At 38.2% G+C, this 14,620-nt stretch overlaps 1 protein-coding gene across 2 annotated transcripts; it reads left to right on the top strand.

Annotated features, from left to right (window-relative positions):
- The first annotated feature begins 5,480 nt into the window (after positions 1–5,480).
- On the top strand, positions 5,481–14,308 carry prr7 (proline rich 7 (synaptic)). Of its 2 annotated transcripts, none has more exons than XM_079898352.1 (3): positions 5,481–5,848; positions 7,208–8,022; positions 10,833–14,308. In XM_079898352.1, the coding sequence occupies exons 2-3, from the start codon at positions 7,722–7,724 to the stop codon at positions 11,264–11,266; spliced, it is 735 nt and encodes a 244-aa protein (XP_079754478.1). In that variant the 5' UTR covers positions 5,481–5,848; positions 7,208–7,721; the 3' UTR covers positions 11,267–14,308. The 2 variants fall into 2 exon arrangements, with proteins under 2 accessions (XP_079754478.1, XP_079754477.1); XM_079898351.1 differs by having other exon boundaries at positions 10,830–11,930.
- The last annotated feature ends 312 nt before the right edge of the window (positions 14,309–14,620 follow it).

The following is a 14,620-nucleotide window of genomic DNA, read 5'->3' on the forward strand; positions in this document are numbered from 1 at the left end:
AAGGGAATGATTCAGATTTCTCTTGGCACAGCTACTAGAAGACAGACAGGTTTCTCACGTCACTTGTACGTCGTCAAGCTCAGTTTGAGTCTGCGCAGTACGCTCAGCCATCAGGAAGTGAGTGCTTCTAATTGACTTCACTTTTCTCTGTTGAATCCAATGCGGTCGCTGTGTCCATTTCTTTTACTGTCTATGGTCTCTGCTCCTCGACATAATAGAGTTTTTAGAAAGAATCGTTTTCAGAGGCGAATTCTCCGTTTGCGTGTAAGGGAAATGTCTCCGTTTTTCAAAATAACCATGTATGTGTAAACGGGGCCTAAGAGTGACCAGACAACAAACAAAGGAAAAGGAGTACTGACTCATAATGACGTGACCATGGTAATAAAGGAGTGGCGGGAAAATCAAACAAAGGAAGACATGTGACTAATGAAAACAAACTGAATGTCTATTAAAACTAAAACAAACTGAACATAACTATGACACTGAAGAGACGATGAAGAACCAATTTTAATTTAGTTTAAACATTACCGTTTATTGATACATAATAGTTTGTCAATACATAGAGTGCATCAAATATGGTAAATTAGACCTCAAATGTGCTTTCTTGATGCATGACAATAATCCTCATTGGTTCTCATGCATCAAACATGCATGTTTGAGCTTCCATTAACCGTATTTAATGCACTCAATTGGTATGGAATATTTTTAACTTTGAAAGTGTTTAGTGTTGCTACCTTATATAGTAAAAGAAAAATGATAGGAATTCTAGAAATCTGAAATCTAAAATATACATTTTTGGTTTGAAACTGGTGTGTTACAAGTTTTAGTTTTGGTAGATTTTTTTAGTGTAGACCAGGCAGTCTGCCAAGATCAAATACATTAACACTGTCATATTAATTTACATGGCAAAACTGCTGAGAGTTGTCATAATTGAAAAAAGGGATAATGTCTATTGCAATGTTTAATATGAAAATAAACACATTTGGTTATTTTGGATGTGTCTTTTATCTTTTATTTACTGGTAATCATGACTGTTGCACTATGACTGTCACATCTCTCATACTTTATAAGAACAACCATGTACAAACCACACCTGTGACTAATTAAACTAAAAAAAAAATGCTGGAGCCTCAAAAATCATTTTCACCAATCATTTTCAAATTTCTTGGAGTAATGGAGTGATGTGCAGTGACTTTTGTAGTAAACTTCTCAGGGCACTTACGGTTGAATGGAACACACCCAATGACTCACAGAAAATACTGCAGCTTTAACACAAGGGAAGCACCAAAGGACAGAGTAATGCTGGTAAGGTGAAGAAATGTATGGGACAGATTGTGGAGTTATGGAAATGAAGTGGAAAAATGTTCCCATGTTTCTGCTCTCAAAATGAACTGAATGGTATCATAAATAGATCAAAGTTAATATCTCTGAACTGCCTTAAACAGAATGTGTATGTGATAGATAGATAGATAGATAGATAGATAGATAGATAGATAGATAGATAGATAGATAGATAGATAGATAGATAGATAGATAGATAGATAGATAGATAGATAGATAGATAGACAGACAGACAGACAGATATGGTATTCATCAATTTCAATATAATGTGTCCATTCTTTCCTGGGAAATAAAAGGCAAAAGCAGACTCTCTGATGTGTTTTATTCATCCACAGGGCCAGCAAGGAGAAGAGAATGTTGTTCAGTATGAAAACAAAGAATACTTCAAGGTGGTTTTGCCCAGGGCTTTCAAAAATGAACACAGGCATTGATGGTGTCTATGATGAGTGTGTGGAGAGACTACGTCTAAAATGAACACAAGCATTACTGCCAATCAAATAGCATTTTTGTGCATGCTAAAAATGGCATATGCTATTGTCTGTTCTATCCTATTAACTTGTCTATGATGAAGAGTGGAAGTCCACGGCTACAATGTATGGTGAAGCACTGCATAATTATAATGGTAAGCAATATGGCAACCTCAGATATAGGCAATGACTTTATAGTCACTGTGAAGCTGCATGGCGCAGTGTTCATGCAAGTTGTCATAGCAATGCTCTTTTCCCTTATGTCCAACACTGTAGCACAGATTAAAAGAGGAGGTAGTACAAATCAGTTCCATCCTGCTATCCTGAAGAATAGCCAACACTTAATAAATACATTCCACAAGAGAGGGTCTGTCTTATGCAAAATTCTTACATTATGTTCTATAGAAAATCTGGTAACACTTTAGAATACTGTTCCTTCATTAATGAATAACTACACAGGAACAAATGAGTAATGCACTATTAACATTGTAGTAACTACTATTAACTAACAAGAAACTCTGATTAACGAATTAGTAAGTAATAGCGTTCAGTCGAATGTGGTAGTTCATTATTAGCTAATCAGTAACTACTATTTTTCATACTTCACTGAAGACTACTAAGAACTACTATATACAGGTTCATAATTAATATTAATAATGCATAATATATAATAAGGTAATGGTAACTCATTAGTAATTAATCAAGTGTTACTACATCCTTCTAAAGGAACTACTAATAATTTGGATCAGTATTCTAAAGTGAAAAACATGATAAATACCTAATATTGACTAAAGTCATTGTACGTTTTAAGGCTTTTGTAAGGTTTTGGATAGTAATGACTCAAGTGTTACTACATCTTTCTAAAGGAACTACTAATAATTTGGATCAGTATTCTAAAGTGAAAAACATGATAACAACCTAATATTGACTGAAGTCACTGTAAGCTTTTAAGGCTTTTGTAAGGTTTTGGATAGTAATGACTCAAGTGTTACTACATCTTTCTAAAGGAACTACTAATAATTTGGATCAGTATTCTAAAGTGAAGATCATGGGAACACACTAGTAATGACTAAAGTATTACCAAATCCATTGAAAGGAATTACTATACAAAATCTTACAAAAATCTCAAAAGCTTCCCATGACTTCAGTCAATATTAGGTAGTTATCATGTTTTTCACTTTAGAATACTGATCCAAATAATTAGTAGTTCCTTTAGAATGATGTAGTAATACTTGAGTCATTACTAGTGGGTTACCATTACCTTTTATTGTAAATTATGCATTATTCATGTTAATTATGAACCTGTAGATAGTAGTTCTCTGGGAGGTATGAAAAAAATAGTAGTTCTTGATTAGCTAATAATGAACTACCACATTCGACTGAACGCTATTACTTACTAATTTGTTAATCAGAGTTTCTTGTTAGTTAATAGTAGTTACTAGAATGTTAATAATGCATTATTCGTTTGTTCCTGTGTAATTATTCATTAATGAAGGAACAGTATTCTAAAGTGTTACCGAAAATCTGTTCAAGTATTCTTGACGTCTTCTATGGAAAAAAGCTCCTGAGGATGTTCTGTTAAATGCACTATGTCCTTGAAAACAGTCTTCAGTGCTAAGTGCTCTTGCGCATGTTTCCTAAAGTGCCACTGTTGGGTTCTAGAAGTAAAAATTTCATTCATTTCTCCAAAGGGCAATTGATTTTTAACTTATAAGTCTGTAAAGAGAGATATACCATAAGATGTGGTATATATCAGCTACTGTATATAGCTATACTTCTGTTGAATTGATCAGTCCAAGGTAATGTTTAAAGGTAAAGTCCCCCTGTAGTCAATAATTGTATCCCTTAAAACTCACCTTTGATCTTCAAAATGACATATTTAAAAGTTTTTTTTCCTTGACAAAAATTATTCATGCCTTAAAATAGCTTGAATGTAACTCTACACCCTTGCCTTATTTAGTATATGCGGTTCTATGAATATGCGAATGAGCCCCGCCTCCACTCACTCACACCTCTCTCCCTAGTCTCTCCCTATGGAGGATCCCTTTACCACTCTACAGATAAAGCGTCGTCGGGAAACTCAATTCGCGTGTCTACCCCGAATTGATAAAATAAAATAAAATTCTGTATCAAAAATTATAAGGAAACACCAGTACTTTGTTTAGGCTTGATTTGTAGGGAATTCCAAACCTGCGCACATATATTCAAACGCACTTAACTATAGAACCAGTTCTTAATGCGCATGTGACCGCCATCAGCGTTTCTCACAGGTTCGCGTTTAAAGTCTGTGTAGAGAGAATGGTGTCGTCTTGGCGGCCCCTAATTTAATAACAAATGATTGTTGCGACGGAAGCGAATCAATCAAAACTAACTTTAGCGGGAAAATAACTTTATTAAAGAACCGCTATAAAGCCAAAACAATCTCTGTTACCTTAAATTATACGTTTATCTCTGTAAAGCTGCTTTGAAACAATCTACATTGTTAAAAGCGCTATATAAATGAAGATGACTTGACTTGACTTGACACCAGCTCAGAGATCCACTCGTTGACGATCACACATTGATCTGATTGGTTACAAGGTAGTTTGTGACGTCAGAAACACCAGCGATTTCAAACCGAGTTTTTGAGGCTGTCTTTGGTTCACTGCAGTTTTAAGGAGAAAAAATACTCAGCAATGGTGTTGACTTACAGTATGAATTTGCACATTTGTCTTAAAGCATATTAAAAACACCACTTAGACATATAAACAACATTAAAAGCTTGATTTCCCCACAGGCGGATTTTAAAAATCATGTTACAGTGCAAAACAAAAAACAGTGCAATTCCTGGTGAAGAACTACTGTATACATCCTACAGACTCATAATCATGCCAAATGAGCTCTATACAGTGACTGCCCACTCCCATAATGCACTGTGAATGACATTATTTCTAATAAAAGTTTGTAATATTGTTATTCACCTCTGAGCTGGTTGGTTTGGTCCATGGCTTATAACTTAAAATCCCAATGTGAAAAATAGCCTTCTTATGGAACCAAGGCCACTGTTGCACTCTACACAAAATGTTCTTGAGCATGTTTTTTTTTTTAATCAAAATGTTCTCGACCATGTTCTCTCCAATACAGAATGTCCTTGAGTATGTTCTGTTATGCAATATGTTCTTAGAACATTACTTGCAGTGGATTCTTAAGCATGTTTGTTATGAAATTTATTTAACAAAGTTCAGAAGCAACATGTTCACATAATCCAACCAATCAGCACAAGAGGGAATAAGCCTATAGCCACCCCTATACTCGACACTTGGTCCGCATACATGTACATTCTTAATCGACTGATTCTTCGTGTCTTGAGTGAGTCTTCATTTTATGTGAGTGTACATCATTTTAATTGTATTTCTCAGTTTCTTTATGTGAAACTTTTTTGTATGTGTAAAATAATTGAGTGCATCTTTAATAGTCAAATCAACGGACCTTTCCATCCAGTGAGAAGCATTTGTGAAACAAACCGAAGAGATTATTCTTATCATTACTGAAGTACTGACGTTTAGATTTCATTTAACCAAACAATCACAACCACATCATAAACATGACCGATACAGACACAACAAATAATCCCATTCAGACAAAACCGTGCCACTTCAGTCACTTTGTTCTACAAACAGTTAAAAAGGAGGAGCGAGCATGTCAGATTGTTTAGAGAACCGTTATTCTCAATTTGATATAGAGAGTCCTCGTGAAAGCAGCAGCGCATCTCGCGCGGAGTGCCATTGTGGGTGTTTCATGACGCGCGCGCGTCAATTACAGGTGTCCATTAACAATCGCGCGCATCACGACCAAGGAATGAGGCGGAACACCAAACGCTTTCTGTTTATCCAGGTAAACATTAGTGAAGACACTAAAAAACACACGCATCTAACTACAAGTCTGCTATTAACATTATGTGCCGCTGACAACTACCGCAACTTTAAATGGATTGAGTCACGTCCCGACCATTGAAACGGTGTCGCGCGTCTGAAACATCGTGACTGGAAGACGCTTATCATGTAAGTAGCCTACGAGCTTAAAGCAGCATATTTGTTTCTATTTGAAAATTACGAACACACATAGGTGGTTAAAGGTAGTATAAAAATGTAGTAGGCTATACGCCTAATAAAAGCTGTCTAGTGATACAGGCGTTCACAAGTGAAGATTTTCAAGTCCTTGCATGTTGTAGTTTACTCTCTTTGTAATATAAAATGTGGTGTTCATCTGTCATTACCAATTGCGCACATTTCTCCACAAATATCACCCACCTGAGAGGCTGCATATCATCACTGCTATATTAAACGATTGTTTATTTATGGCTTTATTCATTTATTGTGATGATTGGACATGGACATATTATATCTTACCAAACACTGAAAACTGTGTTGTAATTATAGAAAAACAACACAGACCTTATTATATTTGTAAAAACGTTTCTTAGTTATGTGATAACAGATTTTTATTTTTTATTTTTATGAAACATGCAATAATATGCTTTATATCAATGGCAGTTTGTTAATAGGGGGCATCAGCAAAGTCATATTTCTTCCTCAGTTAAGTAAGAGGTGATGACAGCTTCCTTCTCATTCATATAATGAGAGCCAGTGTTCTCTGACCATTCCTATAAACTGAATGACTATCAATGTATGTTAAACAAAACCGAATGTAACCACTTGATCAGAATTGGGGGAACCATTATTTATTGACCAATATTAGAATGGAATTGTCCCCAGTGTAAAGCAGCTCTGGTAGTTCCTCAGGTAATCTATAGGTCATGTCCTCCAAAAGATGACATTGCTGAATTCGTTTTTTTAAGGCAGTGTGTATAAGCAATCAGAAATGGATGACCACATTCAGATGGGAACATCAGATTCCATCAGTGATAATGACACGCAGGACAAAGAATTATTCTGCTTCCTCAAGGTCAGCAAGATCTCGGATAGAGATGTGATTGAATGTGTGTAGGAAATAAAGCTTTTACTAGATCATCTCAGAACTGGTTACATAAGTTCTCTCAATCTCAGTTTTAAAATGGCATTTTTATTTGTCGGCAGTCGAGAGCTGTCATTAACAGCTGAAGGGGTGCCATGTTGAAAGCCATCATTAATGTTCAAAATACATTAGTGAATGAAAACTTACTCTGTTGACACCATTTCTTTACAATCTTTCTGGAAAACTATGTGTACTGCCACTCTCTCAATGTATGAAATTGATACTTACCCCCTAAAGTCATTGTGTGAGTTGTGCTTGAACAGCTGAGGTTAATTAAGAAATGGGCCATTGTGTGTGAAATATTAAGGGTCTGTGTTTTGAAAATATGACAAGTTCATAACTTATGACGGTTGCCCCCTTCTATGTTCTTTCCCTTTGTTGAGCAGCGTGACTGCTGGTGTCCTCTGGAGATCTAAAGAGCCCTGATCTGCTCAGCGGAGGATCACAACACAGGAGGAGACCCAGGCACTGTGAGACGTTAGCATTCCCTCATTGCACCAGCTGTCAGGAAAAGAGCATCTGCAGATATTCATTTCTTCTTGGGAAAGGGCCCCTGGAGGACCTTCGGAACGTGCCCCTACAGTTTCTCTTTTGCAGTATTTCGGACATCTTGCGTTTTCGTGGAATGTGCTACAAGTGAAATCAGGTCACTTTCTTTGACCTCCGGTCAGTGGGAAACCTTTCCGTCGGTTAACTTTGAAAAAAATGAGCTCAGCAAACACTTGGATAGACTCGTAATAGTTTTAAACAACAGGATTCATAGAAATATGATAGCTATGGTCTGTTCGTGTGCTTTGAGACTTGGTGCGTGAACTCTACGACTTAACCAGCAGGTCTCCTTAAGACTTTAAATCTTCCCACTGTATCCTGGAGGGCACAAACTTTATCAAGGTGATCATCATGGTGATGTCGCAGGGGACCTATACATTTTTGGCATGCTTTGCCGGCTTCTGGCTGATCTGGGCTCTCATTGTCATGCTTTGCTGCTTTTGCAGCTTCGCCCAGCGCAAGCTGAAGCAGCGGCGTGAAGAGAGACTGAGGGAACAGTGCCTGCGGGCGCTGGAGATGGAGCCTCTGGACTGCACCGGAGGAGGATACCCTCCTAGAGAACCCCCTCAGTTCTGCCTTCCACTTCAAATGATGTCTCCACAGCTGCCTGTTACACACACTCTCCCTCAAGCAAACTGGACTGTCTCTGAAGGTAGGATGTTCAAACAAGCTCAATCATCCAATGCAGTTTTGTCTGCAATCAGGCTATGGGGACTATTTTGATTGAGGAGGCATGTAGAAGCTTCTACATTCATCCACCCACCCACATTTTTGGAAGAAAATCATTTCTTTACAAAGAGCCATGACTTAAAAATCCCAATGAAATCAAAATTTGAGACTTTTAGACCAAGTCTTTTAACAACATAGCAGAATATTAGCAAAATCAAAATCAAAAGAGTACTAGACATTTGAAATGACGAAATGTTTCAAAATGTCCTTCTCCAGCTATCTGGTTAGTTGCAAATACCACTTCATATAATTTATTGTGACCTTGATCAATTTTCAAATAGTTTTTTTCACCCTTTCCTTCTAATGTTTAATATCTCTTAGTTATTAATCTGTGAGAATATATTATGCAAGTTTATTGACTTTAACATGTTTCAAGGTTACAGGTATGTTAAACACCTTTCACCTTTCTGACTCTTACTCCTCCTAGAGGTTCTAAACTACATCCACTAAACTCAGCACAGTCCTTTAGCCTGACTTAGTGCTCTGTCTCTTACTAATCAGACATTTCCTATAAAATTACTACAGACATCCACTTCAATACTAATGCTATATAAGCTAGACTTTGAAGCATTTAAAGTACACAATACCTTCACAACTTTCAAACCAAACAACTTTTTAAACTTCCCTGCTGAAAAACACAGCATTGCTGGTCACCTGCACAAGGCATGTTTTGCATGCTGAAACCAGCATGGGAAGCCAGAATGCTGGTGGCTACACCAGCTTCATTTTCCTTGAGAACAGCATGATTATACTGGTCCACCTGCTAGACCAGCACTATATCATCATAAATCAGCCTGAACAGACATGAAATGATGAAAAATATTATGCTGGATTTTTCAGCAGAGGTTGTCAAGACAGTGGCAGTAATTGTCTTGATGATCTTACCATTTCCAATTAGAAGTATCATCTTTCAAATAGCAATCTGCATAATCCAATAACCAAGCAGAGGACGCTACTCCTTTATTACCTTTTATTAATACATTAAGCATGTTGTGTTTTAACACTTTTTACCAACCTTCAAAGATTGTCCATCTCCTAAGGGCTGTACAACTGAAAACCTTGACTCCTCACACAGTGTTGGCAGCACGAGCTGCATTCTTTCATGTATGACATGGTAACAGTGAGTCTTGTGGGGGTGTTGTGTAGGCAGACGAGTACAGCACTGAGCTAGCAGCAGCTAGAGCCGGGATAATCATGTGCTTTGGCTGCCAGAGATGGTGGATCCCCAGCCATGGGCAAAGAATGTCCCTTTAAACCTGTGCCAAACACACAGGATGGATGACCACACATTGAAACAGGGCCTGAGTAATAAGTCAGCTCATAAAAGAGTAAGAGACGGAAAGAATTCTGCTCTTTAAAGGGACTTTGTATCACTTTACAACAACAGACTCATCATGTCCCCTGTGACGCATTGAGCACCAAATGAGAAAATGGTCTTTGAATTTTATTTTATTTTTAAAGATTTTAATCAAGTAAACTTTGGGGAAAGTCTTCCCCAAACACTGTATTTAATGAGAAGTATAAGTTTCAAGCTAGAGTCACCATCAAATGACTTCTCTGCCGTAACACTGTCCTTGAATAGCTTCACCAGCAGGGACAGTGTTAAGAGGGGTGGGGGTGTATAATCATTGACATGTGCCTGACCCCTTCATAACTGACCTCTTCTACAGTTCAATACTAAATTCTGCTAGATGAATTGAAGAAAAATACAGTTTTAAATGATGTTGTGAGCAGACCTGAAACTATAGGGTGTCTGGAATTGACCTACCATATGAACTATTTAATGGTGCTTGCCAAGACAAACACAACTATTTCTTTAGTAAATACATAACATAGTAGGGCTGGGCGATATATCGCATGACATTGTTAGGCGCATCTCGTCAGTAAAGTCGGTTCTTTGATTAGTAGTAAATCGCCATCACCTGCTTTCAGATGGAGCGGCATTCACTACAAAGAGCCAGTCCATGTCCATCATACTACGTGATTTTCTGCGAAATCTTTTAACTTTAACATACAAAAATATGCCGACTGGCTCTGACTTGAGACTGCAAATAGGGGCAAAAATCATGTAATGTACTCCAACTTTTAGACTTTTACAGCCACCCAGAACACCCTAGCAATCCCCTTGCAACCACTCCTTGGATGGGCATGCACCACTCACATTGTCTTGAGAAAATGAAACAAAATTGTTTTTCTCAACAATTTGGGTTAAAAGTGCAGTTTAAGAAGCACTGCCTCAATTTGCTGCAATCCTATATCAGAACACTTGATAACTAAGAAGAGCAGCCTCTATGAGCCTCTATGACTTTTTCCGGTTAGCTTTCATCTTCCATTCTAGTAAAAGCACAAATGATAGAGGGAAAACACTGCCTAGTCAAACAGCAAACAGTCTTATCTCTGACCTCAATATGCTGGTTATAACTTCTTTTCACAAAAGAAAATCTATCCTAGCTTTCATCTAAGAGTGAGAGGTGACGTTGAAGGAAATGATAAAAGCTTCAGTTCTTCTACCCTCCCCTGATAAAATATACCAAGCCCTCATTTATGTTGTTTAATATCATATGATAACTTAGTGCAAAATGTATGTTTAATGATGTCTGGGCTGACTTCAGGCCCACAATATCTTGGGGTCATGAAGCAACAGTGATTATAAGCAACTAAAACCTAGCATGTTTGGTGCAGCTTGCAGTGTTCTTTCTGTTCCCTGTTGAACCATTTGGCTTTTCTCAGCAGACACAGATGTCTTTGGAAAACCTCCATGCTACGAAGAGGCCGTATTGATGGAGGACCCACCGCCCCCTTACAGTGAAGTTCTGTCGGACCCCAGGGGAGGAACTTACACCAAACCTACAACCAGGTCCTCCAGGGAGCACCAAGAGTCTGAGACCAGCAAGATGGCCCCCGTGACCGTGTTTCCCGAACGTGGGTACTCGTCCCTCATACGCCTACCTTCGGCCAGACGCTGGGACTCGCTGGGGCACCTCCTGTCCACCATGGACCTCAACCACAACAACCTGCCAGTCGAGCCCCAGGCCTCTGCCATCACCACCATGCCTCGTGAGGGCCGGACTCACACAGACTTGGGCTTGCGGGGACTCCGCAGTCTGGATCAACACTATGGTTTGCCCACCGCCTTTCCCCTTTTGGGTCGAAGCACAGCGGTATGAGCCCACAAAAATAGACCTCGCAATGCTGAGTCATATGTGGTCTGAAGAACTGCCAGAGGCGTTTCGATTGCTGTCTTTTGGGGGCAGAATCGGTTGAATCAGCTTTGTTCAGGGGTTCATTTGCAGATCCATCACACTCGCTTCTCTCTCTCGTCCTCTTTGCTCTCCGTGGCATCTTCGGCTGATGCAGAGCAGCAGCTATTATGTGAATGCTGTTGCCATGGCTCCCAGGAGCTGTCTGTAGCCCACCAACACCTCGCCCCTCACGTCCTCTCTCATCTGCGGCTCACTGACATAATACAAATGACGTTTCAAACCCTGACTTTGTGAAACAGGGTAAAACACAGATGTGCGACATAGCGAAATAACAGCGGATGCTCCGTATTGTAGCTACACAATGCTGCTCAGCTGTACAAAATGTTGTTTCATAAACTGGAAAACAATACCTGGCATCTCTTTCTGGATTCTGTGCCAGTTCCTTTCTCGGGAAGGAGTCTGAACTTTGGGGGTGGAAAAGCTTCAAAGTATTCTCAAATTGTTCCTCCAAAGTAAGTTGTTGCCTGAGGAGTTTCAATTTTTGGAAAGATGTCTGTTGTTTCCATTGGAGAAAGTTGTCTCACAGCTTTTAATACATTACCATGCGGGTACACTGAGAAACTGCCTTTAATGTCATGTCAGCAGTAATATTCTCTTTTTTTACAGATTCTGAATCTCTGTATGAACAATGATTTAAAAAATATATATATATATATATATTAAATCCATCCTCCTGAAGTGCTCCTCAGATTGATGATAGCACCTTGTTTGTAATGACCTGCGAATGGGATCTGTCAACATTTTCAAGCATCACCATGTTGCCCACGGTACTTCCTGCTGTTGTTGCAGCCACATGTGGGATTTCCGGCATTTATTTAACAAACTGCATTCATTCTTGCTTGGCTGTTTGTACTCTTTCGTAATCAATGTGGTGATTGCTGCATTGTGAAAATTCTTGATTTCAAATATTTTTCCCTTTTACTGCCATCATTTCTCTTATGTATGTTTCCGTGCCCTTAAACGATTCTACCTCAAATTCATTTAATGGCTGTCTTTGTTAGTTTCCCAGCGTATAACACTGCTTTCATGCATGTGCTGGATGCTTTCAAATGACATTTGATTAAAATAAGCTCTATTTTGGAAATGTGAGAAAGCAATTACAGTGTAAGTGGGCACACAATGCTTTTACTACATCATAGTGATGTCTTTGCTTCATCTTTTTTTAATTGCGCAGCCATTACTAGAGCACCCGAAAATAACAAAAGCATAAAGGAAACGCACTTCCCACAACCCACATTATAAAGACTTGGTATATGAGGCATTGTTCCCTCCTTCATTATAACCTGTGCAGAAATTAAATAATGCAATTAAATAAAGAATATAATATTTATTACTTCTTATCCCTACAAAGATAAAATGATGCCCATGTCAAATGTTGGAAATCAAGCGCTGCTTCTTGTTATATAAATGACAGAATGAAGGTGGGATCACAAATGGATTCTTTTGAAAAGGTTGAGGAGGAAAAATACTTTCTCAAAAAGTACACCATATTCTCTTTTATAAATAAAAATAAGAATGTCCTGAAAAAATGACAACTAGAACTAACCTTAAATGGCCAAATATTGATCAATTCAGGGGAAATATCCATATTCTGCACAGACCAAAATACAAAATTGTACAAAGACAATCAATGAAATTTACTGCACCTTAATGTCATTTCAAAAACACCCTCTTACAGCAAGTTACGGCATTCAACGTAACTACAGCCCCCAAATTAATCAATGGGAAAGGTTTGATTATTCTTTTGGGAGAGTATTAAAATGACTGTATATGCTTTTCCCTCTCTGTTTTATATATTCAGTTACATCCCAACCGAAGCTAAAGACGGAGATGTAAACTACCTTCTCTCTGCCAGCAATGTGTTGCTATGCGACCGTAGCAGAGCCGTGTGAATCTGTTTGCATAGATGAAGTGAGCAGTACCGTCACTGCTCTGGTACACAGCCTTCTCACATCCACTATGATAAGTGGACTGCAAATTAGCATACAGTATACGAGACATATTATGTACCAAATGTACCCGTTTATGCCATTTTCAATAAAGCCGTCATCAAGAGGCTCTGGTGCATCAATCCAAAGGGTTTATGTTGAGTAAATCTCTTTTGATCTGGCAAGAGTCTCAATTTAGGCCCAATTTTGTTCCTATTTCACACTAGATTTACACTCCAGATTTTCTATAGCACATTTTCTTTCTTGTCACTTGAACTGTGAATGGCAAACTGTGAAAGTGTATCATGCAATGTTCATGTAGCATGCAAAGTGTGCTTGCGTGTGCGGACACAATAATCAGAGCTGTACTAATTCACAGCTGCTATATATTTCAATGTTCATTTGAGGATTTTCAGTTTGTTTCTGAAAATATAGACGATACACAAACAGGGCCAGTGAATGCCTAACATATTTGATTAAACCTTAAATTCATGAATGTTTCGCCAATCATTATTACATATTTGGGTCTTAAGCAATCCGGGATCTCTAACACGGATGGATCTCTAACTGCCGCAATAGTATAGAACTCTCCTGATATTAGAGTAACTATTACAGAAGAATAAAATAAGGCATATTTTGTTACCTTTTTGAGCTTGGAAAGGTTCAGTTAGAGCAGATGTTTTATACCATCATCACTGTCCTCGTCAGAGCTCTTTTCCTCAGTACATTTAGCATCTGGCTCATATTCGCGATCCCAACCATATTCTCAAAGCTATCGTTTTCACCGTCTTCAAAATCAATATTCTGATCGCTCGCAGCTTCTTCACCAGATCCACCAGTGACACTAAAATTGACACTGATTGCGTTCAGTACTTACACTGAAGTAAATCGCTAAGCCATTTCAAGAGTTGCTGATGATACTTTCTATTCTTTTGTTTTCTGCCTGCGTTACTATGAGTGAAACGTCACTTCATCATTGTGTATCAGACATTGCCACCTTGTGGAATAAAGGTTAATTGCACTTAATTCAGTCATCAAAGATTCAATTATTGTTGTGCAAAAAAATATATTTACACTGTTACACACCACGGGTTGTTAGCAACCCTATACAATTTCTTTTTTTACAAAAAATGAATTGGAAAACAGGCATTCTTTTGTAATTTTTATTTTATTTTATTATTATTATTGTTATATTGTGTGTGTATAATAAATTGATTAAGGAATACTTTGAAGGTTGATGTCTAACTTAAAAAATGAATGATGAGGAGGGTAGTGAATGACGTCCCGGGTCACTAACGACCCAAGGTATGCGTTTAAGGGAGGTACAAAG

This window comes from Squalius cephalus, assembly GCF_949319135.1.
Source record: "Squalius cephalus genome assembly, chromosome: 17".
NCBI lineage: Eukaryota > Metazoa > Chordata > Actinopteri > Cypriniformes > Leuciscidae > Squalius > Squalius cephalus.